A 22,778-nucleotide genomic window follows, 5' to 3' on the forward strand; every position below is an offset into this window, starting at 1 on the left:
CAGGGATCAATGGACTCGCAGCCAAACGCAGTGATGCTTCACTAGGGGGGAGCTGTGGGATCCCAGAGAGGCAAAGGCCTGCATGAGCCGCAGGCAGAGGGAGACAGCTGCCTCACCCCGGTATACCGCCTGGCACTCTGGTCCGGAAGAGGCAGTCTGCCCCTCCCCAGAGCAAGCGGGGCCTGTTCACAGGACAGCTTGTGGGTGCAGGCCTATCTTGGGTGCCCACATTTGGCCTTTAGGTCCCCTCACTGGTACTGGCTGGGCATGGTTTCCCAGCGTCCAGCAGGTGGCACTGCCGCAGGACTAACAGCAGCCAGTGGGTCCTTTGTGCAGCCCAGCTGCCCTGGCCGAGGCCCAGCTGGGCCTAAGCACTCAGGGCACACAGGCTGGGCAGGCTGCTTCCTGTAGTCCTTGCTCTCGGGGCCCTGGGCCCACCGTCTCCAATAGACCAGGGGTTGGGGGGCAACTGTCCCTGCCTCCCCCTGCTCCCTGGGGCTGCCTGGGGTGAAGGTGACAGGTGGGGGAGGCAGGTGGAGAATTGGGCCGGTGAGCTCATGGCAAAGGCGCCCAGCAGGGCGGGGGTGGGTGCCCTGGCATATAAAGCCCCCAGGGCCCCAGGGCCCACGGAGGCGGGCTGCGGACAGCACCATGGCGGGCTCCGAGGCAGTGCAGAGGGCCACGACGCTCATCGAGGAGCGGCTGGCGCAGGAGGAGGAAAATGAGGTAGGGCCAGGGCGTGGGGGTTCAAGGGCGTTCTGAGGAGCTCCAGCTCTGTGGTCAAGGAAAGGAAGAATCTGGCTGCAGTACCTGTGGCGGGAAGGAGGACAGGTGCCCACAAGGGCCCAGCTGGCTTTATTCCAGCCCCAGGTACTGACAGTGGGAGGCGGAGGCTTCACCCTCAAGATCTAAGAGACAGTGGAGTGAGTGAGCCAAGCTGGCTCCCTGAGACCCTGTCCACCCCCCTGGGCCTTGAGAAGATGGGCTGAGTTGCACAGAGCAGGACAGTTGGGATGCTGCCTTGGAGTGTGGGGCTCTGAGATTCCCCCAGCTGCTGAGCAGGAAGCTGGGACAGGAGAAATTCCAGAGTTTTGTCCCTGAAGAAGGATAAAGACTGGGAACAGAGCAAGGAAGGAATGCTGGGAAAGGAAGCATGGGTTTTCCGGAACGACTGGCCACCCCTGGGGAGGCCTGGGATCATGGGGCTCCAGGCTGTCATTCTTTCTCTGTGGAGGGAGGAGAGTGGGAGCAGGTCCTACTCTTCATTTAATTGAAATGAATACCTGACCTAGAGTCTACTCTGCCGAATGCCTGATACTGGGAGGAATGAAAGGCTCAGTAAGGTCAGCCCTTGCCTCCTGTTTACCAACCTTGCATTCATCTTAGCCAACATTTGTCAGGTGCACGATCAACTAAGAAACAAGGCAGAGTGAAAAAAATAACGTATAGCTCAAGTGGTAGAGCACATATTTAGCATGCATGAGGTTCTGTGTTCAATCTCCGGTACCTCCTCTAAAAATAAATATATGAATAAACCTAATCACCTTTGCCCTCAAAAAAAAAAAAAAAAAAAAAAGAAAAGAAAAGAAACAAGGCAGAGTGGAGAAAGTGTGAAATAGAGGGGAAACTCAGAAGTGAAGGAGCCCAAAGGGTGGGTGAGTCATGCCGACCGTGGGCCCTCGAGGACTTCTCTGTGGACAGGAGGGCATTTGAGCCGGGCCTTCGAGGATGGCAAGTGGAGATCAGAAAGGGGAGGGTATTCCATACTAAGGAAATGACAGGCGCCAGAGTTGGGGTGAGTGGAGGCATGACTGTTAGGAGAAAGTCTGGCAGTGAGAGAGAGGGCCATGTGAAAGGTATTTATTCTCTGGGCAGTAGGGAGCCACGGCCTGTTGTTGAGTGAGGCACAGTGGTGCTATTTGACCCGTTTTAGGAAGGCAGCTCTGACAGTCCTAAGGTCTTGCAGGGGGAAAGACTGGCCCTAACAGGAATGGGAGGGAGGCAATAAAGCAGTTTAGAGGTAGACTCCATTCAAAAAAGAGTGACTGAATGGGGGCGAGGAAGGGGGAAGGATCAGGAGTCCAGTGGAAGAAGAGATGAGGACTAGGGAGGGGTGGGCAGGTTTGCCGGGGAAGATCTTGCACTGAGCCTGCTGAGTCCTGGCTGGGGCATCCCTGGCTCTCCAGGAATGCCACTTCTCACTCCCCCAAGGGCATGGGCACCAGTGCCAGGCAGGTGAGTCATGCTGCCTTGCCATGTCTGGAGTGCTGCCACTGGACACAGAGACCTTCAGCAAGGGAACACGAAACAGTCCTCATCCATTCATTCGTCCAACAAATATAGCAGCAGGGCTGTCAGGACCCTGGGTGCCCAGAGAACCAGGATTGCCACCAGTGCCGCCTACGTGCCGGGCACTGTGCTATACACCATACAGGCATTCTCTCATCTCATCTATGCAACCATCTATGGAGTAAGGTTGCTTTTCTTTCTTTTTTTTAATTTTATTGAGTTATAGTCAGTGTACAATGTTGTGTCAATTTCTGGTGTAGAGCACAATTATTCAGTCATACATGAATATACATATATTCATTTTCACACTCTTTTTCACAGTGAGCCACCACAAGATCTTGTATATATTTCCCTGTGCTATACAGTATAAACTTATTTATTCTACATATACCTGTCAATATCTACAAATTTCAAACTCCCAGTCTGTCCCTTTGGAGTAAGGTTTTGTTGTGTTGTGTTTCACCGACAAATGCCCAATTCAGTAAGCATTTATTGAGCACCTCCTGTATGCCAGCCCACAAAGACAAATCTGAAGCAAGGGGCTATGGAGTCTGTGTAAGGCATGAGCAGGCATTAGCGTCCTCAGTTATTCCCTCCAAGACCTGCCCCAGCAGAGTTCTCAGAAGAGAGCTGCACCACCTTCTTGGGGTGAGTGGAGAAGGAGGGCCTTGGAGACCAGCCCAGGGGCTGGGGTCCTGTTATAGGAGTCTTACTGGGTTAGGTCATCACTGAGGACTCGGAGGTGGGCAGAGATGCTGAGCTCACCTGCCATGATCCATGGATTTATTCACTCATTTATTCTCCAAACATTTGCTGAACACCTACTTTGTGCTAGCCCCTGTTGCGGGCGCTGGAGATTCCAAGATGATTAAGACCAAATTCACCCCCTGGATGCTTCAGGAACCCAGCCAGGGTCCCACATGCAGTAGGAACTGAAGCCCTAGGTCATCCCTTGTCCCTGAAGGAAGATGCAGTGTTTCAGGCGAGGCCAGCCCTGGGGAGACCTCAAACCGTGTAAGCCTGACATAGAAGGGAGATGCCAGTGGACAACAGAACATTTGACATAAAGACCTGGGAAATTAGACCTCAAATCACCCTTGAGGAGTATAACACTGGAGCCCACTGGAGAGTATGAAAGGCAGCTGAGAGCTCTGTACGGGAGGCCGTTCCTCCTCAGCTGCTCTCTGGATTCAGCACCCTCCAGTCTGCGCGAACCTTCCTGGCAACCAGGACTTCAGAGGTAGGGGCGCAAGCACGTCACAATGAGTGGTTTCCTTTAGAAGAGAGGAGGTGGCCATGAGCAAATAGTCCAGGCAAGTCGGAGCTGCAAATGGGGAGACTTGGATGGAGTTCCCCTGCATTATCACAACGAGAATAAGGTTAGCACTTAGAGTTCCCCTCAAGCTGAGAGCTGGGGAGCTACAGTTCCATCCCTCGTGTTCCCCAAGAGCAGCAGTGTCCGTGCTGTAGGATGTCATGGACCAGTAAAATCTGAGGGAAAGTAGTTGGTAACTGAGTTGCCAAAGTTTTGTATTGTCAAGTAAGCCCATTAAAAAAAAATTATCATCTCTTATCACAAGTATTTCATCAAAGTGAATTTTAAATGCCAAAAAAAAAAAAACCCAAAAAACAAAAAACCACCCTTCAGTGCTTGATAAAAGTGAATCTATTTAATTTCAGGAAAACTCACTCCAGTAGCGTTTAATTCTGTTTTGCTGGGGACCCTAGGCAGTCAGCAAGCAAGTGTTTGAACTGGGGTTGGGGCTGAGGCTGAGGTGGAAAGCCTGGCTCTGGCCTGGGGCCCTCCTGGACCAGTCAGGAGTGAGGCTGATAAGGGCTGTGAGGTCCCACAGGAGGACGTCCTTGGGGGATGTCCTTGAATTAGTTGGTGGTGAGGCCGGGAGGTGGGGAGGATCTCTGCCTCCCCATGCGCTGCAGGCAGGTCCTGGAACACGTCCTCTCCTTGGCTCACCAGAAACTCCGCGGAGCCACCCATCAGAAGTTGCCCATGGACATGCTGGTGTTGGAGGATGAGAAGAACCACGGAGCCCAGAGTCCGGCCTTACAAAAGGTTAAGGTAAGTTCTGAGAGAACCCAATATCTGTGCTCAAGGGACAGGCCAGGCAGTTATGGCCTTGCTCCTCCAAGTGTGACCCCCAAACCAGCAGCTCAGCACCCCCTGGAAGATGTTAGCAATGCAAGATCTTGGCCCCACCCCAGACCTGTGATGGGGAGCAGAATGTGCCATGCCCAAATATACTGCTTTGGCATGTTGATTATCTAAAACTAAAGTTACTTGAGAAACAGCCAGTGCAAGAGGGATACCCTGACCCTCCTTTGTTCCCCTGAAAGCCGGAAATAAATCTCTCATGTAAAGACACCCTTTAGGAGGGTGAAAGCCTTCCTTATCGCCAGATACAGGGAATTGTAGGGCCAAGAAGGCTGTGTAAACAGTCTTGTTACTTCTTCATTAATTAGCTACCTCAAGCCCAAACCCTTTTGTCTTGTCAATTCTTCACAAATGTATTGTTTCCGTATCTAGAAGATATAAAAGCTACCTGCTTTGGTTACTTCTTTGAGTCTCATATTTTTATGGACTCCCATACATATGAAATTAAATTTGTTTTTCTCTTGTTAATCTGCCTTACATCAATTTAATTATTAGACCAGCCAAAGAACCTAGAAGGGAAGGGGGAAAGTTTTCCTCCTGTATATGTGCTGAGTCAAAATCTGCACCTGTACATGATCCCAGGGGACTCATTTTGGAAGCTCCAGTGATGGGGCAGTTACACAGTAGGGCATGATGCAGGTGTTAATGGGCTGGAGGAGGCTATGTGTGCTGACAGAAGAGATCTCTGTGCTAAGAGGAAAGCAGAGTTCGCAGACCACTATGTGAATGATGACCCCATAGGACACACGTCTGATCATGTCTGGAGCTGTGGTAGAAATTACCTCTGGGAGATAAGGGCTTTCTTTTCTGAGCTTTTATGCTTATATATTACTTTTATTTTTTATTTTTAATATTAATCATGTATTACTTTTATGACCCCACCCACTCAGCCACCAACCCACACACACACCCCAACACACACACACACACACACACACACACACACACACACACACACACACACGGAACTGCATGGAGAGCTGAGGATTCAGACCCTGTTCTGGAGGCTTGGGTTAATTTCCTCATCAACTCCCCGCCCTAGGTGGAGCCTTGAAGCTGGGTGGCTTCCAGGCAGCTCCCGCAAGCCTCCCTTGCCCCCTGATCAGAGGCATCTGTGTCTCCATCTCTTCTACTTCACCTAGTCCTAGGTGGCTGAGCTAGACCTGGATTCTTTCTCCCTTGAGAGGGTCTCCCTCTTAACCTCCACCTCCAGCTTAGCTCAGAGGTCCCCGAGCCCGACACACTGTGCCCCAAGTGTGGGGGCTGATGGGCTATCCCCACGCAGGGCCAAGAGCGTGTGCGGAAGACCTCCCTAGACCTGCGGAGGGAGATCATCGATGTGGGCGGGATCCAGAACCTCATCCAGCTGCGGAAAAAACGCAAGCAGAAGAAACGGGAAGCCCTGGCCGCCTCCCAGGAGCCGCCTCCCGAGCCAGAGGAGATCGTAAGGGTCCTGGGGAGGACACCTGTGTGGGCAGGGAGCCTCAGATTGGGGGATGGCTCAGATCATGGCAGGGCGCCCCCCCAACCCCATGACTGGATTCATGCCCTCCAGACTGGCCCTGTGGATGCAGAGACATTCCTGAAAGCGGCTGTGGAGGGGAAAATGAAGGTCATTGTGAAGTTCCTGGCCGACGGGGGTTCCCCTGACACCTGCGATCAGGTGATGTTCCCACTGGGCCCTGCATCTGTGCCGGCTTCCCTTTCAGAGCTCCCACCCCAGCCATGCCCACTTGTGGGTCTGTCTGAGAACAGGCATGGGTGGCCTTTGGGAGGGAACCCCTCAGAATTGGGATGCCCCCTTAGCCCCACAGGAATTTTTCTAAATCCTTTCCAACTTGAACCACCTCCAGAATAAATATTACCTGGACTTTTAGGGAAGAAAGAGGAATGGAATCAAATACAAAGAGTCCAAGACCAGGAGATTTGGGCTCGAATCCCACGTCTACCACTCCCTAGTTATGTGACCTGCGGCTAGGACTGTTATCTCTCCAGGCCTCAGTTTGTAAAGCTGCCTCCTTCCCTCAGAGCAGGTTATGGGGACCAAACAGAACACTAATGCCTCAATAAGTATGTATTGAATGAATGAAAAAACCATGAAGCACATGCTAGGATATAATATTCTTGTGTCACATTGTATATCATCACACTTTAAAAACTATTTTTATTTTATTATGAAAAGATAAACTATATAACATGAAATATGGCATTTTAACCACTTTAAGTGTACAATTCAGTGGCATTCATTACATTTACAATGTTGTGCAACCATCCGCATGATTTTCAGTATTTCCATCACATCATGCTTCTTTCTTTTTTTTCCTGAAACTGCCACTTTCACATTTTGTTGGGTGCTCTCTGGAGATCATATCCTGAGATTGAGCAAAATTAATGGTCACCGTCTTCTGCCTGCATTATTGTAGGTTTAGACTACATGTTCTTTCTCTCCACTATTTAGATACCAGGTTTTTGGTCTATCTAAGCACCTCCCACCTCTGAGCACTGTGCTAGGTGCTGGGAGCACAAAAACAAAAAGGGTTGACAGTAGCTGGGAGACATGCATAACCAGATCATTAGAATATGGAAAGATATGCCCTCTGGCCTGAGTGTTTCAAGGGACCAAAGCAGAAATCCAACTGCATTGGGAAAAAAGGAAGTTCATTCCCTTCTCTAATCAGTGATCAGGGTGCATCCAGCCATCCTGGTCCTGGGCTAGGCACTCAGGGGAAATAGTCAGGTAAGGCTCAGCCTGCCCTTGAACACGCTGTCACATTGGAGGGTTGTCTGGGCTCTGGAGACCACTCTGGGCCAGAGATTTCAAGAAGACAATGACACTTGAGCTGCATCTTGATGGAGTAGCAGGAATTCATCAAGCACTCACAGGAAGTACGGCCAAAATGGGCATTTGGGCACAGGCAACAGCTTGTGCAAAGGCCTGGCTTGATGTGCTTGGGGAGCAGTGAGAAGGTCTGAGTCCCCAGCACAGAGGAGGCTCCAAGGCTGGTCTGGATAGAGCATGAAGGAGCTGGCAGAACATGGAAATATGGGGACTCAGCCCAGGGGTCAGCATCAAGCTGGTATAAGGCCTGGAATCAGCTTGGGTGGGTGATGGGCTCAGGCCTGGAGCCAGAGATGAGGCCCTGACAGTCTCTCTGGGGACAGTTCCACCGGACAGCACTGCACCGAGCTTCCCTGGAGGGCCACATGGAGATCCTGGAGAAGCTTCTGGAGAATGGGGCCACTGTGGACTTCCAGGATCGGGTGAGTAAGAGGGCAGGTATTGGGTGGGAGGCGGGAGGTGGGTTGGGTCCAGCACTAATAGACTCCTTATCCCTGCAGACCTCCAACCTGGGACAGAAACAGGCTGCCTTGAGGGCCAGGCCCCAACTCTAGTGGGTTGTATGAGCTTGGGCAGCTCCTGTCTCCTCTTGGAGCCTCCTCTGTAAATGTGGCTTAGACTAGATGGGCCCTGAGGGTTCTTCTGATCCACCCCATCCATTGCCCAGTCACTGGAGCGGCCCTGTCCCTTCCCTGGACCCCTCCCCCCGGATATTTTCCTGCCCTCTTGGCTGGGGTCTTTTCCCCCGGCGCACTTTCTTCCCTGAAGCTCTGAAATCAGGCCCTAGCCTTCCCTTCTAGCTGGACTGCACAGCCATGCATTGGGCCTGCCGTGGGGGCCACTTGGAGGTGGTGAAACTCCTGCAAAGCCGAGGAGCAGACACCAACATGAGGGATAAGGTGAGGCAATAATGCTCACAGATGGTGGGGTAGCAAGGTGTGGGAGAAGCAGAGGGCAGAAAAGCCAAGAAGGCAGAAGGGTAGTGAGCTAGTCTGGCTTCTGGCGTGGCTGCAGAGCCCAGGGATGGCTCCCTGCCATCAACTGTGGACCCTTGGAGGCCACCATCCAGGAATGGGAGCAGGAAGATCAGAGGAGGAGGAGGGAGGAGAAGAGATCCAGTATCTTGAAGGCTTTGGGACCACTCAAAAGATGAGAGGTTTGTTCAGCCACGCAGTCCTTCATCATCCTTCTGTCTATTTGCCTATCCATCCACTCACCCATCTGTTCATCCATTTATTTATTTATCTGCTCACTTATTTATTTATCCACCATTTTTTATTAACTCAATCTTTTGTATATAACCTTGAGCAAGTGACAGCTTCCAAGCCTCTGTTGCTCATCTATAAAATGTCTTGCAGAGTCCTTCTATAGATTAGATGGGGAAAGTATGTGACTTAATTACTTATTGAACATAAGGTTGATGTTTTGTAAGCTTTTGCCATGCCTATCAGATAGTCATCTCTCAATAAATGGCATCTATTATAAATATTTAAAAAGGGCAGAGGAGTGAGCAGTTGCTCACATCTGGATGAGAGGGGAACCATACATAGAAGGCTTCCCAGAGGAGATGGCATACAATGCCTGAGTTAGATCGTCAGGTATGATAAGGGGAAGTTATAGCATTTCCTGCCCCTCCAGAACGCAGACCATGACACTAGGATTTGGGGGAAGGATTAGGGGATTTAAGACAGCCGCCTTCCCAGAGGCACCGTAGTCCAGGTTCCTTCAGCCGTCAGTACCTGCTTCCTCCCCACCCAGCTGCTGAGCACCCCCCTGCACGTGGCAGTCCGGACGGGACACGTGGAGATCGTGGAACACTTTCTATCCCTGGGTCTGGACATCAATGCCAAAGACAGAGTGAGTGTCTGGGTTCTCTCCTGCCCAGCCCCACCATAGGGGTGTGGGCAGCCTGAAGGCTCCCACATGGGCCATGCTGAGTGTCACCCTGGCTCTAGGAAGGGGACAGTGCCCTGCACGATGCCGTGAGGCTCAACCGCTACAAAATCATCAAACTGCTGCTCCTGCATGGGGCTGACATGATGTCCAAGAACCTGGTAAGTTCATTCCTCCCCTGATTCAGTAAACAGTGTGCACTACTTTCCTAAGCCCTGTGCTGGGCACTCAAAGGAAACACAGAAATAAATGAGACTCAACCAGCCTGCCCTTGGAGCACTCTCACAGTAGAGGTTTTCTCTGGGCCACTGGGGATTTGGGGCCCATCCATCTTCCCAACTTTCTCTATGCTTACCAACATCCAGAGAATCTAAGTGCCAAAAAATAGCCAGTAAGAGGGTCAGTAAGAGGACTTCTCAAAGGCCCCAAAATAGTCCACAGGGGGTCCTTATGTCCAGGCACAGGGAGGCCAAAATCGTGGAGGGACAGAGCTGGAAGGAAGCTAAGCACTTGGCCAGCACAATCGTTCCTAGCACCCCATGTTGGTTCCTATGGCCCTCCATTCTCTTAGGATCCTGTCTCCTAGGATCAAGGCCAAGCTCTTCTTTGGGGCCCAGGCAATCACAAAAGGGAGGAGAATTGGGTAAGGGAGGACTCTGACTCAGGAAAGGCTGAGGGGATAATGGGAAGGTCAAGAAGATATGGGGAAGGCGTAAATGAGGGCTTCTCAGCCACAGCGTTATGCACGTTTTGGACTGGATAATTCTTTGTTGTGGGGGGACTGTCCTGCGCATTATAGGATGTCTGAGCAGCATACTTGGCCTCTACTCAAGATGCCAGTGTACACCTCCCCTACCCCTACCCTGGCGGTTGTCATAACCAAAAATGTCTCCAGACATTGCCAGTTGCTCCCGGTCAGAAACCGGAAACTAGAGAAGGGCAACTTCCAGTACAGACTTCTGAACAGTGACCAGATCTCCTCTGGTTCCCCCAGGCAGGAAAGACCCCCACGGACCTGGTGCAGCTGTGGCAAGCTGACACCCGGCATGCTCTGGAGCACCCCGAGCCAGGTTCGGAGCAGAATGGGCTGGAGGGGTCTGCTGAGAGTGGACGGGAGACCCCCCAGCCTGAACCAGCCCAGTGAACACCTGTCCCAGCCCACCAGGCACCTGACCTGTCCCCTGCGTACAGCCAGGGGGTCATAAGAATGGCCCCCAGAGCTGAGGACTACACCATTCCTCTGCGTACGTCCTGGGAGCACCCACAAGTTACCACAATAAAAAAGTCCTTTTTGCTATGTGTGATTTCTGTTTGTATTTGTATCTGAAATAGTTAGATGGGAGCAGTATGGGCTTAGGCAAGAGGGGAACTTGGAGCCCTTTGACCCCTGAACCAGCCCTGCTGCTTTTCCCACCCAGGGCTCTCCTCGCCTCTTCTCTGCCGCCCCTCTTCACGAGCCCCAGCGTGGGTCAGCTTCGCAGGGCTCTCGTTCTGGGGCCCCCTCCTAGCGACAGCTATCCAGTGGGGCTGTGCATGGCCAGCACAGGCCTGTCACGTGGCAACCTTGGCAGGAGGAACTTGGCAGGGGAGTGGGGCAGTTGGGCCGGCTGATCACAGGCAGCGTCTCACCCAGCCTGCAGCCCCTCCCACAGGGCAGGGCTGGCGCAGCCAATCAGCTCCGGCTCTGCCAACTTCCTAACTGCCAAGCGGAAGCCAGCTGGGCTCCTGGCTTTGGGGCTGGGAATCGTGGGAAGACGGCCCAGGCCCCACTGGAGACATTCTTTAGTGGCAGGACCCTAAGAACCAGCTCTCTATATGGCCAGAGGGACATGGGTTGTGGCATTTCTCCAGCTGCTCCCTGGGGGAGGGGGGACCTCCTTGGGGACTCTAGGCCCAGCCTCTGACCCTGGGAACACCCAGCCCAGGCCGGCCCCAGGGCCAACAAGTCAGGGGGCAGCAAATTTTTAACTAGGCACATTGATTATTAACAGGGTTAGGAAGGAGTCCAAACTCAGCATCCCTTGGGGGAAGAGACCAGCTGGGCCTCAAGCCTCCTGAGGAGATGCTGGGCCCCAGAGTCTGGTCCTCTGTGAGGCAGGGGCTGAGCAGGGGCTTGTTTAGGACTGTAGGGGCCTGGGCCTCGGGGGAGGGGAAGAAAGTGGACATCGCAGGCATCTATCCCCCTGTGACCACCCCCTTCACTGCCACCGCAGAGGTAGACTATGAGAAACTGGAGGAGAATCTGCACAAACTGGGCACCTTTCCCTTTCGAGGTAAGTGGGTTCTATCCGCTGTGGGAGTCTGGGAGATGTGAATGACTCTGGTCTCCTCAGCCAGATACCAGAGGAGGGTACAAAGGCTCCATTGAGCTGCTCTGGGATAGCCAGGTACTGTGGAGTGGTCTTATTATGGGAGAGGAACAGGAGACAGGTGGGAAGTTAACTGCTGGCCTGGGATCTTGGACTGAATCTCTCCTGCTTCCGTTTTCCCAGCTGTAAACTGCTAAAATTTGTCTTAACCCAGCATTACTGTGGTGGTCAAACTAGATAATGGATGAAAGCCTTTGTCAACCAGGTATTCTGCACAGATGTGAGGGTAGCTGTGGTGTCACGTGGCAGCCCAGTCAGTGGGCTCATCTCCCTCAAAGCCTTGTTCACACACTCTCTTCTGGGCAAAGCCTCCCTTGGTCAAACTGATTCCTGTTCTGGACCCTCTGACCCATTTCCCCTTTACACATGGGCCTGCCCTCTCTGAGGTCAGGGACTAGATCATATTTGGGAGACCAACCTACAGCACAGCCACAGGCACAATAAATGAAGGTGAGAGAAGGGGCAGATTCCATTCATCCTGTCCTGCCCACCTGCATCCATCCCCTACCCTGACAGTTCCCCGAGTGCTCTCAAAAGGACTGGGGCTCCAAGTGATGCTGTCACTTGCCAAGGTCACTCAGCTAATAAATGGCTGAGGTAGGATTTGAACTCATGTCTGAGTGTGTAGCCCTGCTCGGTTTCTCTCCACCACACTGGCTGCTAGGTCACTAGACAAGATCATTCCTACAAATAGGGTCTGGTGGGCACCACCGTGGGAATGGAGTGGTTCCAACTGAGGTGGTGCAGTGGAGCAGTGAAGAACATGGACTCCTGATTCAAATCACAGCTCTGTCACTGACTTAGCTATGAGATAATCTCTCTAAACCTCAGTTACCCCATCGTGGGAGTAATAATAGCCACATCATAGGATGATTGGGAGGAAAATCTGAGAGAAGGAAGTGCAAGTGTGCTATAAATTTTGAAGAGTGATATAAATCAGAAGGTATGGGACTCCAATGACAATGATTATTGTATGACAGTATGATTGTCATTGTGGGCAGAGCTGCTCTGTGACAGCACCCGCTGGCCTGAGACCCCATTCGATTCTCAGTGCTGAGATGATGTGACCCTTCCCTAGGGGACAGTGTATGTCCTGTGGATGTCCACACTGAGCAGTGACACAAACCCTAAGCACATTTCTGCTGGGGCTCAGCTCACTGGAGCTTGAAGGTTTGGGCTGATGCCTGGTTCTCTTGAAGCAAAGTGAGAAGCTCCTTGAATCTCCAAAAGGAGAGAAGACTGTTCACCTCCCTGGTTCAAGGACACCCTAGTGCAGGGGGTGAGGACACTGGGCTTTACATCTGGTGTCTGCCCGTACCCCAGGCTCCTCTCTGGATCCTTCCTTCCCTCCCACCACCCACTCCTGCAGTGGGGACAGGGGTACCTGGGAGCACAGGCTGCGGTGGCTTCAGTAGGTCAGCCACTGGTCCGTCTCCCATACGACCTGTGAAGGCGCCGGCCCCCACCTCTTATCTTACCCACACATACACAGTGGGCAGGGGTGCCATGGGGAAGAGCCCAGAGTCCAGAGTTAGAAGACCTGGGTAAGAGTCCTGGTTCTGCCAGTTACAGTGAACTTGGAAAAAAATCACTGAACCTCTCTAATCCGGTTTCCTCATTTCAGAATGGGAACTGGGCCAAAGCATTCATCACAGTCCTCCCAAGGAGCTCAAACCTGAGGCCCTGACACTGAGAACATCGAGCCATAGGGCCCCGTCACGGCTCCCAGGATGCAGCCAGAGTGCCCGGGAAGGGAGCAGTGAGCCACTTTAGCTTTAGAATCTGAGTCTCTCCCGCCCGATCCTCACCCCTTTTTGCAGCCCAACGCTCAGGGGCAGGGGAGGAAACATATCATGTCACCAGGCCCTCCTGCAATTATTTAAAGGTCCTTCAAAGAGGAGGCTGAAACCTGCCCTTGATGAATCAGTGAATAGTTAACGAGATTCTTCTGGAAGGTATTGCCTGAAACCAGGTAGCTCTTTTTCTTTTTTATTTGTTTTTTTTAGCATAGTTAATTTATACTAATTATTTGAATAAAGAGTATTCTTTTAAACTAAAACTTATAACCAGAGACCAGAGGGAGGGGTTTTTGTAGAAGGGCCATTTGGCCCTGAACTCACACCCACAAACAACCTCAAAGATGAACTTTGAATTGTTATTTCCAAATGAGGTTAATGGATGACCCCAGAGCTACTCCAGCAGGACCAGGGAGATGATATTTCCCATAAAGCTTTAAGCTTCTGTCTTACTTCCTTATTACATAGAATAGACCGTGGTTTCTTCCGATAAGATATAATATTTTTGTGTATTTTAAAGCCATTACTTTGTTAAATAAAATATTTTGTTTAAAATATCACAATTTTTATAACCCTATATTGGGATAAAAGATGTGTTATATGCCTCTGGGAGTGGCCCAGGCCTGTTTCTACCCGAAGAGGCCCTGGCTGTAACTTGGATTGAGGGTCAGACTCTCAGTTGTCTGTACCTACAGAGCTCCTGGCCAGCTGGCCCACCAGCTCACAACCTGAACTATGCCCATTTACAGGGGAGACAGGGCAGAGGACACAAATTCTGGGTTCACAGGTGCATCACTAAGGCAAGGGTAACAGCCCCGATCCTGGAATGGCCCCAGGGACCTGGGACTGGGTGAAGTCTCCTCTCCTGTGTATTTTGCCTTCTCAGTCCACTGCTTGCGTCCCCCAGTTGCGACTTCATGTTATTCCAGAATGAGCTCCTTCCTGGACCCCTTTGACTTCTGGACCCTGCTCTATAATGGGGCGGAGAGCTGCAAGTGGGGATGGAATGTGCTAGGCTGGCAGCCAGGGGAGGCCCTGCATGGAGGGAGACACTAGCCTCAGGTGGCTAGGGATGGATGCCAACCCAGCCAGTGGGGTCCTTCAGCCTCTGCCCACTGTGGGCCACCAGGAGGGACGGAGAGACACCAAAGACTGGAAGCTAAGGTGGCCTGAGTTTCAGAATAGGTCACAAGCAGAATGCAGAATTGGGGAAGCTGCCCTTCTACTGACCTTGGGGACAGCTGTCACGGTGGGAGACAGGTCCCAGGCCTCAGGCCAGGCTTGTCAGGCTAGACATAAGGGATGCTGTGGCCTCTCCCCACCCCACCCCCCAACCACCTTCCTCACAATGGGGTTCATTGCTGAGGTGGGAGGGGCATCCTAGGGAGGGTGCAGCAGGGGGCCTGCCTGCCAGACACCCTTGGGGAGCCTGTCCTTTCAAGCATGAACCATACCATCTGGGATCCCCTACTCCCAGTGTGCTCTTAGCTCTGCCTGCCCGGTGTGGGGTCCTGGAGACCTTCTTGGAGTTCATCCAGCAACCATCATGCAGGGTGGTGCTGGGGACTGCCCTCGTACTCGGAGGTGGAGGCCTCATGTTGTGGATGCAGAGGAAGAAGAGAAGGAAGACAGCTCCTGAGTCTGCAGAAGATGAGCAGGAGCCAGCAGAATGCCACAAGGTGAAAAACGAGAACTGGATCAAATCGCACTTTAGCCGTCTCTCCGAAGAGAAGCTGGCCGCCGGCAGCAACACCACAACAGCCGGCAGCCTCACAGGCAGCAACACGGCCACGTCCAGCAACACGGCTACGGCAAGCAGCAGTGCCGCCACTCCCCAGCCTGTCAGTGGCAATGGAGAGGCCAACACCACGATTCGCGTGGAGACCTTCGCCACCAGGCAAGGAGAAGAGGGCACGGCTCTTCACCGGGAGTCCTTCACCAGCAAGCAGAGGATGTCTGGAACCTCAGTGATCAAAGAGACCCACAAGGAGTCTGGAAAATCCTCGTCCACCGATGAGGCCACGTGGGCCGCTGTGGCTGCCTGTACCAAGGAGATTGACACCAAGGGGCAGCAGCTGGCTAACTCCATGTTGCAGCGGGCCACGGCTTGCCAGAACTCAGGCCACCTGGAGTCCAAGGACATCAACCAGGAGGAGCTGAAGGCCCTCGAGGAGGTGGAGATAAAGTTGAAAGGGAATTTCCTCAACCAGCGGGAAACCACCGTAGCTGGCTCCAACCACACACACACCTTCCATGGCCATTGTCACCATGGCCACCAGGGCTATCCAAGCCACCCGAGCCATCAGTGCCACAGCCTGCCCACCCGCAGCCATCAGACCTATCACCCCTTTAAAGCCACCTAACCATGGATGGAGATGCCCCTTCCCCCAGCAGGGCTGGCACACAATCTCCGGCTTGTTTTCTCTCTGGTGGGGCAACCTATGTGGCCCAGAGTAAGATGCTGCCACCCAAATCCCTTCTTCCTCAGGCCCCTCTGACTCTGAGTGGAGTCTACCACTGATGGCCGCTGATGGAGAAAGAGCTGGGAGGAACTGAAACAGCTGAGACAGACTCACAGGCCCCTGAAGACCCACTGAGAGAAGACAGACAAGGCAGATCCCAGGAGCCGCTGAGAGCACCATGTTGATGCCAAATGCCTGGAAATGAGCCAATAAAGCCTTGCATTCCCTCACTCTGAGTCTGGGGGCTCTGTGGCCAGCCCCAGGTCTGGGCAGGCCTGTGGGGAGAGGGTTCCTCCTCCCACAGTCCTCTCCGTGAGGGCTGATTCGAGACTCGGTTAATTGGCTGCCCAGGTCTCCAGCCCTGGACATGGGCTGTCTCCAGCGGGCTCAGTCCTTACAGACTTGCTATTGCCAGGGAGGGAAGAAGCAGCCGGGGGTTGGGAGGAGCAGGGAGAGATCGGCTTTCAGAAGCAAGGAAGTGAGCAGGGGTGGGATGTAGGCCCACTGTCCTCTTGGTGCCACCCCCCATCCTGTGTACTGCTTCTCAGATAGTGTGGACACATATCACGGCTCTCTCTCACTGCCCCGCCTGCTTCCTTAGGCCCACTGGGATCTGTGCTAGTGCCTCCCCACCACCTACCTTCCGAGCTAATGTGTGCAATACCCTCTCTTCTGGTTTATGTTACCGTTGCTGTTGCTAGGGCTGGGGCTGGGGCTGCAGTACTACTAAATAGTAGCATTAGTACTGCCCCCTGCTTTTTTTTTTTTTTTTTTTTGAGTTTTTAGTATATGCCATGCTCTGTGTTGTGTTACAGCACAGCCCCATGTGGAAGGTATTACGCTATCTCAATTTTGCAGATGAAACTCAGAGATGAAATTTGCCTGAGATGAAATAGTAAGTGATGTTGCTGGGATCAGAGCCCCATTCCCCTAAGCCCTGCCCTGTGCTGCCCCCCAGGCCTATGCCCAGCATCCCCAGATGGGTCTACCTCTCTCATACTTATCCCTGTCCTCTTCCCACATGTCCTGACACTCTCTGCGCCCTCCTGCAAGCCTGGGACTCTCCCTGCCTCCTCTTCTGGGGTCCCAAGAAGCCACTTCTGGAGCAAGAGGTGGCCCCCAGTTAGGCAGTCAAAGGGGGGCAGCTGGATCCCCTCTGAAACTTGAGAGAAGTCAGTTATATGGTGCTGTCTAAACCCCAGTGTCTCCTTTACATAGAAATTTCCTACCTATTATGGATTTACCAGTGGTTTCCAAACTGTGGGCCTCAAACTCCAGGAAGAAGGTGCCCAGAATCATTGTAAAGGATGGGGGGAGGGTATAGCTCAAGTGGTAGATCACATGCTTAGCATGTATGATGTCCTGGGTTCAATCCCCAATACTCCATTTAAAAATAATAACATTAATTAAATAAATAAACCTAATTACCTCTCCCCCCTAAAAAATTAAAAATTAAGAATCGTTGTAAAGGATGGATAAATCTATAAATATCCTAAATGTTGTCAATTGATTTTATGGAGCATAGTTTGGAGCATTTGAATATTTATGACATTACTAGTAAGTGACTTTATCTCAATGCTGATCCATATATGTGTGTATATTTAAAGTGCTTCATAATAAAAATCTTATTTGGAAAAAAAAGGGATCAATTATACTGGAAAATGTTGGAAGCTGTCATATTAGACAAAAAGCAAGAGCAGTGAGGTTTGGCTTCTGAAATTAAGATTTAAAACGCGTAAAATGCTTGCATTTATCTGGAAAACCTTGAATCCCTTATTAAAAACATATGACATAAAATTTCACATTATGACTTTGGAATCTTTTAAAAAGTTTCAAACTGGCAAGATTCAAATAAAGTCTGTAGTTAGTATTGTGCCAATGTTAATTTTCTGGTTCTGATCATTGTGCTATAGTTAGGTAAGATGCTGAGAAATGGATATATGGAAATCCCCTGTAGCATTTTTGCAACTTTCCTGTAAATTTAAAAGTATTTCAAAATTTAAAGTCAAAAATGTTTTCAGACGATTTAGTTATCAGTGCATGTCAAAGTTTTATTACAACTATGTGTATGAAAAGAGCTTCTAAACAGCCAACTCAGGTATACACACTTCGTAAGGATATCTTTATAAGAGAAAGGCTAAATCATTGTTAGACTAGTTACAAAGAAGAGTTAACAGCCAGTAGACTTTTGTCTGAGAGTCCACTGGGAGGGTGGCTGGTTTCCCAGGCTTAATTTCATTAAAGCTCATTAGGAAATGGTTGAAGCATTTCATCAAGAATGCTCACTTCTTCCTAGTGGGAGTTTATGAATTACATCATACAAGAAAGTTCCCAAAATTTTGACAACAAATTGTCAACACACACCTCAACAGGCAGTGTGCTAGGTGTCACGGAGGCTAAAATGAGGGGGACACCATCCCCAACCTTGAAGCTTCTAGACAATGTATGACAAGTGGTGGAACAAAACACGGTGGAGCGCAGGGGGAGGGGCCTGAGGAGAGGCTTTGCAGCATTTGATGGGCTGCAACTAGGGAGGTGTTGTGGGCAGAGGGAATAGCAGGAGGAAAGGGGTAGAGGCAGGAAGGTGGCAGTGTGTCTAGGGGACCTTGACAGTCTGGCTGAAGGGGAACATTTAGAGATAGGCAAAAGGGAAGAGGAAAAGCCCCAAAACTGACTCCAAAGCCTTGAGCCAAGGAGGACTTAGGAGACCGTCCAGCCTAATTTCCTCATTTCATAACAGAAGTCATTTTGAGAAATTATGCCTAGTCCCATAGGTGGCAACTAGGGACACTGAAGGGTTCTGAGGAACTCTGTGCATTTTTGAGTAGGCAGCAGGGAAGGACAAGGAACAGGTAATGGAATTTCAGAAGAGAGGTGTCCAATGAAGGCTTAATCCCAGGAAGACTTCTCAGAGGAGGTGGCAATGATGATGGGCCAAGGGGCATAACAGTGACTGGAGATGCTCCTTACGTAAAAGAGACTGTGATTCCTTTTGGCCACAGTAAGTCATCCTGTTGCTTGTGCATCCCCTGCCCAAACACCTGCCCCCACTACCAGGCCACTCTGGCTCCCCAGAGCAGCCAGAATCACCATGGGGGCAAAGGAGAGAAACTTCCAAAATGAGCCTCTTTCTTCTTACAGCTGGAGGGGACCTGAGAGGTTCTTGAGTGCAGCCTGCCCTCCCACACCAGCCATCCTCCCCCTCCTCAAATCGAAAGCTGCCACCCTCCTTATTTAAGGCTTGAGCACTTCCTCCAGACTCCATAATGACTGCAGAGAACACTTACTGAGTTCCAGGCTCTAGTCTAAGCACTTTACAAATAGTATCTCATTTAAACTTCACAACAAGTCTTTAAGAAGGGCACTAATATCACCCCCATTTTTCAGTTGAGGAAGCTGAGGTTTGGTTAAACCACTTGCCCAAGAGCTCATAGCTGGTGAGGGGCCACCCTGGGAGTTAAACCCGAGCTCCTCTGACTTCAAAGTCCATGCCTCCCATCTCCCTGCTGCCCCACCAGTCACTTTCCTCACTCCAGACCCATCCCATATTTGGCCTTTTCCTCTCCTCCAGCCCCATCTCTACACCAGGGGCGGCACATTGGGCCTGAAATGGGACATCTAGTCAAGGAGAAGGAGGGCGCTCTTGGCAGTATGAGTTCACAGACTTCAAAGTGCTTTCTTTCTCCTGCCTTTTCTCATTTCAGCCTTAAAGGCAGCTCTATAAGGTGGGATTGAAGTGATTTTATTGTCATCCCATAGAAAAAGAAATGGGTTCTTAGAGATGCAATGTGACTTGCCCAATAGCCAGAGGGGACTTGAGTCCAGCACTTGCCTGACTCTGTCACATTCCCCTTCCCCAGCCTGGCATTTCTTCCTTCTTGGGAGTCAGGCCTGGGTAGATGATCCCTTAAATGAAATGAGAAAAGGCCTCTAGATGTCTTGAGCACAGGTCCCTGATTTACCCCCAGAGCCCAAACCCAGCTGTCCCGCTGTTTAGGCCAAGTCCACCCTTGGGGACTGGAGGCTTCTGGAACTGACCACCAGAATGAAAGGGGACTTGGGAGTGAGTGGCTGTGGCTGGGACAGGTCTGAAGCAAGAACCCGCCCCACCCTGCTTCGAGGAGGCTGGCAGGCAGTGGGGCAGAGGGCAGTAGCAAAAGCTTGACCTCTAAATCCTTAGCCAAAGGGTGCTGGTCCGGTCATGGCTGGACTGGAACCCTCTCTGGGGCTGGCAACTCTGCGAATGGGGTGACCCACTGGGAAAACACTGGTGCCTTATGTAGCGAGACAGGAGGTTGCTACCTTGGGCTCCTAGCCTGACGAGGAGGACTTGACCCTGAGGAGGCAATCCAACAGAAGCCAAAAGCTATTTGCCTCAAGATGTTTCCAGCAATGTTACCAAGGCAAAAAAACTGGGGGAGGGGCGATGCCAAGTATCCATTGAGCTCTTCTGACAACCCACTCAGTGGCCTCTAACGATGTAGTGACCAGCATGGAGAGAGGGTTGTGGTATAAAGTTGATTCTCCATCACACTGTGTCCCCTTGAGGATGACTCACAGGAACAATCTCTCTTGGTCCTAGTGCCAGGAAACTCTGTGTTTCTCCAGGGCAGCTGCCTTGCTTTGTCTTGATTTCTACATATCTGTCAGATGATCACATTTCCCTTTTAGCTTTGACTATCAGGAAGCTCCAAGTCAAATTTCTGGCCCATCTGTCACAACTGTATGGTAGGGATTTTGAATACTAATATTGGCCCCAGCTTTCTTTCCTTTTCTTTCTCCCAATCCGTCTTTTATTTATTAATAATCTTCGTGTATTGTATGCTGTATTTAAGAAAAAATTGGAATGGAATGGAGAGGAGGAAGAAGAGGAAAGAGAAAGTTAAATGAAAAAAGCTGAGAGGAAAATGGTTTAACTTTCCCTTCAGATTCCACTGAAAAGAATCAATTCTGCTGGTCTCTCATTAATATAAAAGGGCTGACACTTTTGACTGATAATGTTAGAAACCTCTCAAAAGATGGATAAAACATAAAAATACAAAATAAAATAATGAAATGTCAGTTTTCGCCCAGAAAATTGGCAAAAAATTAGTTTGGACAATACCCAGTATTGGCGTGGATAAACAGTAACAGTCTCTTTTATATGCTAAGAGGGGTATGAACGGGCTAATTAAAAGTTTGGCACATGAAGATGCGTGTGCATTTGGCTCAGCAATTACACACCTATATATCTAAACTTCAGAGAAACTCTTGTTTCAGCGTTGTTTGTAATAGCAAAAATAGGAAATATTCTAAATGTCCTAAAAGGGAGAATGAAAAGTCAACTGTGGTCTAACTTCACAAGAGAATATTACACAGCAGTGAAAAAGAATGAATCAGAGCAACCTGTACTGCTATGGACAAAGCTCAAAACACAATGTTAAGCAAAAACAATAAACTGCAGAAGGTTATGCAAGTGTGTTTCCACTTCTATAAAGTTTTAAACGGCAAAAGCCATATTATATCTTGTTTATAGGTCCAGATTATGTTTTAAGGGTATAAAGACATGAATGGGAACACTAAACACTGGAGAGAGGCCAGAGATGAAGAAGAGGGAGGTGAGCTAGGGAGGGTTGTCATGGGTGCTGGGTACACTGGTGTGGATTGTATTATTGTCTATTCTTTTTGGTATGGCTAAAACATCTCATTAAAACAAAGAAAAATGGTGAACACTGTCCCTGCAACTGGGTAAAACATTCTGCCTGCTTCAGGACAAAGATGGGAAGGACATGTGTGGAGGACTGTAGTGCTGGGGAGGTCGGAACCTGGGTGGGTGTAAGTCCAAGGTCCGGTTTTTCATAAGAGGATGGGAAGGTGCCATTGGCTGTGATGGCGTTTCTCTTGCAGGCTTCGTGGTCCAGGGCTCCAACGGCGAGTTCCCCTTCCTGACCAGCAGTGAGCGCCTGGAGGTGGTGAGCCGTGTGCGCCAAGCCATGCCCAAGGACAAGCTCCTGCTAGCTGGCTCCGGCTGCGAGTGTGAGGCCATAATGCCCAGGGCCCTGGCGGTGGCTGGGTTTGGGGATGGCAGGATCCTTGACCCTGGGGTTCAGTCTAGTACTTGTTCTGCCTCTTCTTCACCCCTTGCTTGCCCCAGGGTCATAGGCTAGCCCTTCTTCCTCCCGCCCTCAGCCTCCAAGCCCCTCAGGGAAGACTCCCTCTTTCCTCCCGCAGCCACTCAAGCCACGGTGGAGATGACGGTGAGCATGGCCCAGGTCGGGGCTGACGCTGCCATGGTGGTGACCCCTTGCTACTATCATGGCCGCATGAGCAGTGCTGCCCTCATTCATCACTACACCAAGGTGGGCGTGAGGGGTGGGCATGAGTTGGGGGCCTGGGGCTAAAGGAAGGCTGAGTGAGGCAGAGACTCTGCCCAGGGAGGGGAGATGAGAGGAGCTGGGAGTGGAGTGGTGAGCCTACTTCCCGTGAATGGCAGCTTTGGGAAAGGGGAGAGATGCTACCATGTACCAGCTGTGTGACAGTGGGTGACTGACCTAACCATGCTGTGTCACTGTCTCCTCCCTTCTCAAATGAGAGGAATACTGGAATCTTCCTCCTGGGGTGGTTGTGAGGACTAACATAAAGAACAAAACACAAAATACTGAATAATCCTCAGTACTACCCAGGATTAGTGCTTGCAATCAGGGTGCATGGCACGGTGACTTCTAGTCCAGGAGGTGGGCCTGTCCAGGTAGCCCTGCAGAGACCCAGGCCCGAATTGCCTCAGGTCTGAGGCAGCTGCCTTCTCCTGTCTTCTCTGCACCCGTCAGGTTGCTGACCTGTCTCCAATTCCTGTGGTGCTGTACAGTGTCCCAGCCAACACAGGGCTGGACCTGCCTGTGGACGCGGTGGTCACGCTTTCCCAGCACCCGAATATCGTGGGCATCAAGGACAGCGGTGGTGATGTGAGTGGCAGTGACTCTC

General features: G+C 51.1%; 3 protein-coding genes across 9 annotated transcripts in view; all 3 read left to right on the top strand.

Annotated features, from left to right (window-relative positions):
* The first annotated feature begins 607 nt into the window (after window positions 1-607).
* Window positions 608-10,488, top strand: ANKRD2 (ankyrin repeat domain 2). Its single transcript, XM_010974392.3, has 9 exons — window positions 608-726; window positions 4,265-4,366; window positions 5,745-5,903; window positions 6,015-6,122; window positions 7,622-7,720; window positions 8,099-8,197; window positions 9,057-9,155; window positions 9,254-9,352; window positions 10,186-10,488. The coding sequence occupies exons 1-9, from the start codon at window positions 652-654 to the stop codon at window positions 10,333-10,335; spliced, it is 990 nt and encodes a 329-aa protein (XP_010972694.2). The 5' UTR covers window positions 608-651; the 3' UTR covers window positions 10,336-10,488.
* Window positions 10,489-10,902: 414 nt separating this feature from the next.
* The window catches only part of HOGA1 (4-hydroxy-2-oxoglutarate aldolase 1), a 31,763-nt gene continuing 19,887 nt past the window's right edge, over window positions 10,903-22,778 (top strand). For 5 of the 7 annotated variants that reach the window (XM_064488313.1, XM_010974397.3, XM_010974396.3 and 2 more), the window contains exons 1-4: window positions 10,905-11,464; window positions 21,705-21,833; window positions 22,029-22,156; window positions 22,625-22,759. In XM_064488313.1, coding sequence (XP_064344383.1) covers window positions 11,254-11,464; window positions 21,705-21,833; window positions 22,029-22,156; window positions 22,625-22,759 — 603 coding nt within the window. In that variant the 5' untranslated portion in view covers window positions 10,905-11,253. Of the gene's footprint in view, window positions 11,465-21,704; window positions 21,834-22,028; window positions 22,157-22,624; window positions 22,760-22,778 lie in introns of all 7 variants that reach the window. The other 2 variants (XM_010974395.2, XM_031461528.2) reach the window with 2 other exon arrangements.
* On the top strand, window positions 14,686-16,532 carry C8H10orf62 (chromosome 8 C10orf62 homolog). Its single transcript, XM_064488618.1, has 2 exons — window positions 14,686-15,148; window positions 15,203-16,532. The coding sequence occupies exons 1-2, from the start codon at window positions 14,952-14,954 to the stop codon at window positions 15,717-15,719; spliced, it is 714 nt and encodes a 237-aa protein (XP_064344688.1). The 5' UTR covers window positions 14,686-14,951; the 3' UTR covers window positions 15,720-16,532.

The sequence above is a fragment of the Camelus dromedarius genome, chromosome 8, assembly GCF_036321535.1.
Source record: "Camelus dromedarius isolate mCamDro1 chromosome 8, mCamDro1.pat, whole genome shotgun sequence".
Taxonomy (NCBI): Eukaryota; Metazoa; Chordata; class Mammalia; order Artiodactyla; family Camelidae; genus Camelus; species Camelus dromedarius.

What these genes read in the sequence shown, in the direction of transcription:
- C8H10orf62 (XM_064488618.1), top strand. Translation starts at nt 14,952, where the DNA reads ATGTTGTGGATGCAGAGGAAGAAGAGAAGGAAGACAGCTCCTGAGTCT. An exon ending in ACAGGCAGCAACACGGCCAC is followed by an intron (nt 15,149 to 15,202) that starts GTCCAGCAACAC and finishes CCAGCCTGTCAG; the next exon opens with TGGCAATGGAGAGGCCAACA.
- ANKRD2 (XM_010974392.3), top strand. Translation starts at nt 652, where the DNA reads ATGGCGGGCTCCGAGGCAGTGCAGAGGGCCACGACGCTCATCGAGGAG. An exon ending in CTGTGGACTTCCAGGATCGG is followed by an intron (nt 7,721 to 8,098) that starts GTGAGTAAGAGG and finishes CTTCCCTTCTAG; the next exon opens with CTGGACTGCACAGCCATGCA. An exon ending in ACATGATGTCCAAGAACCTG is followed by an intron (nt 9,353 to 10,185) that starts GTAAGTTCATTC and finishes TGGTTCCCCCAG; the next exon opens with GCAGGAAAGACCCCCACGGA.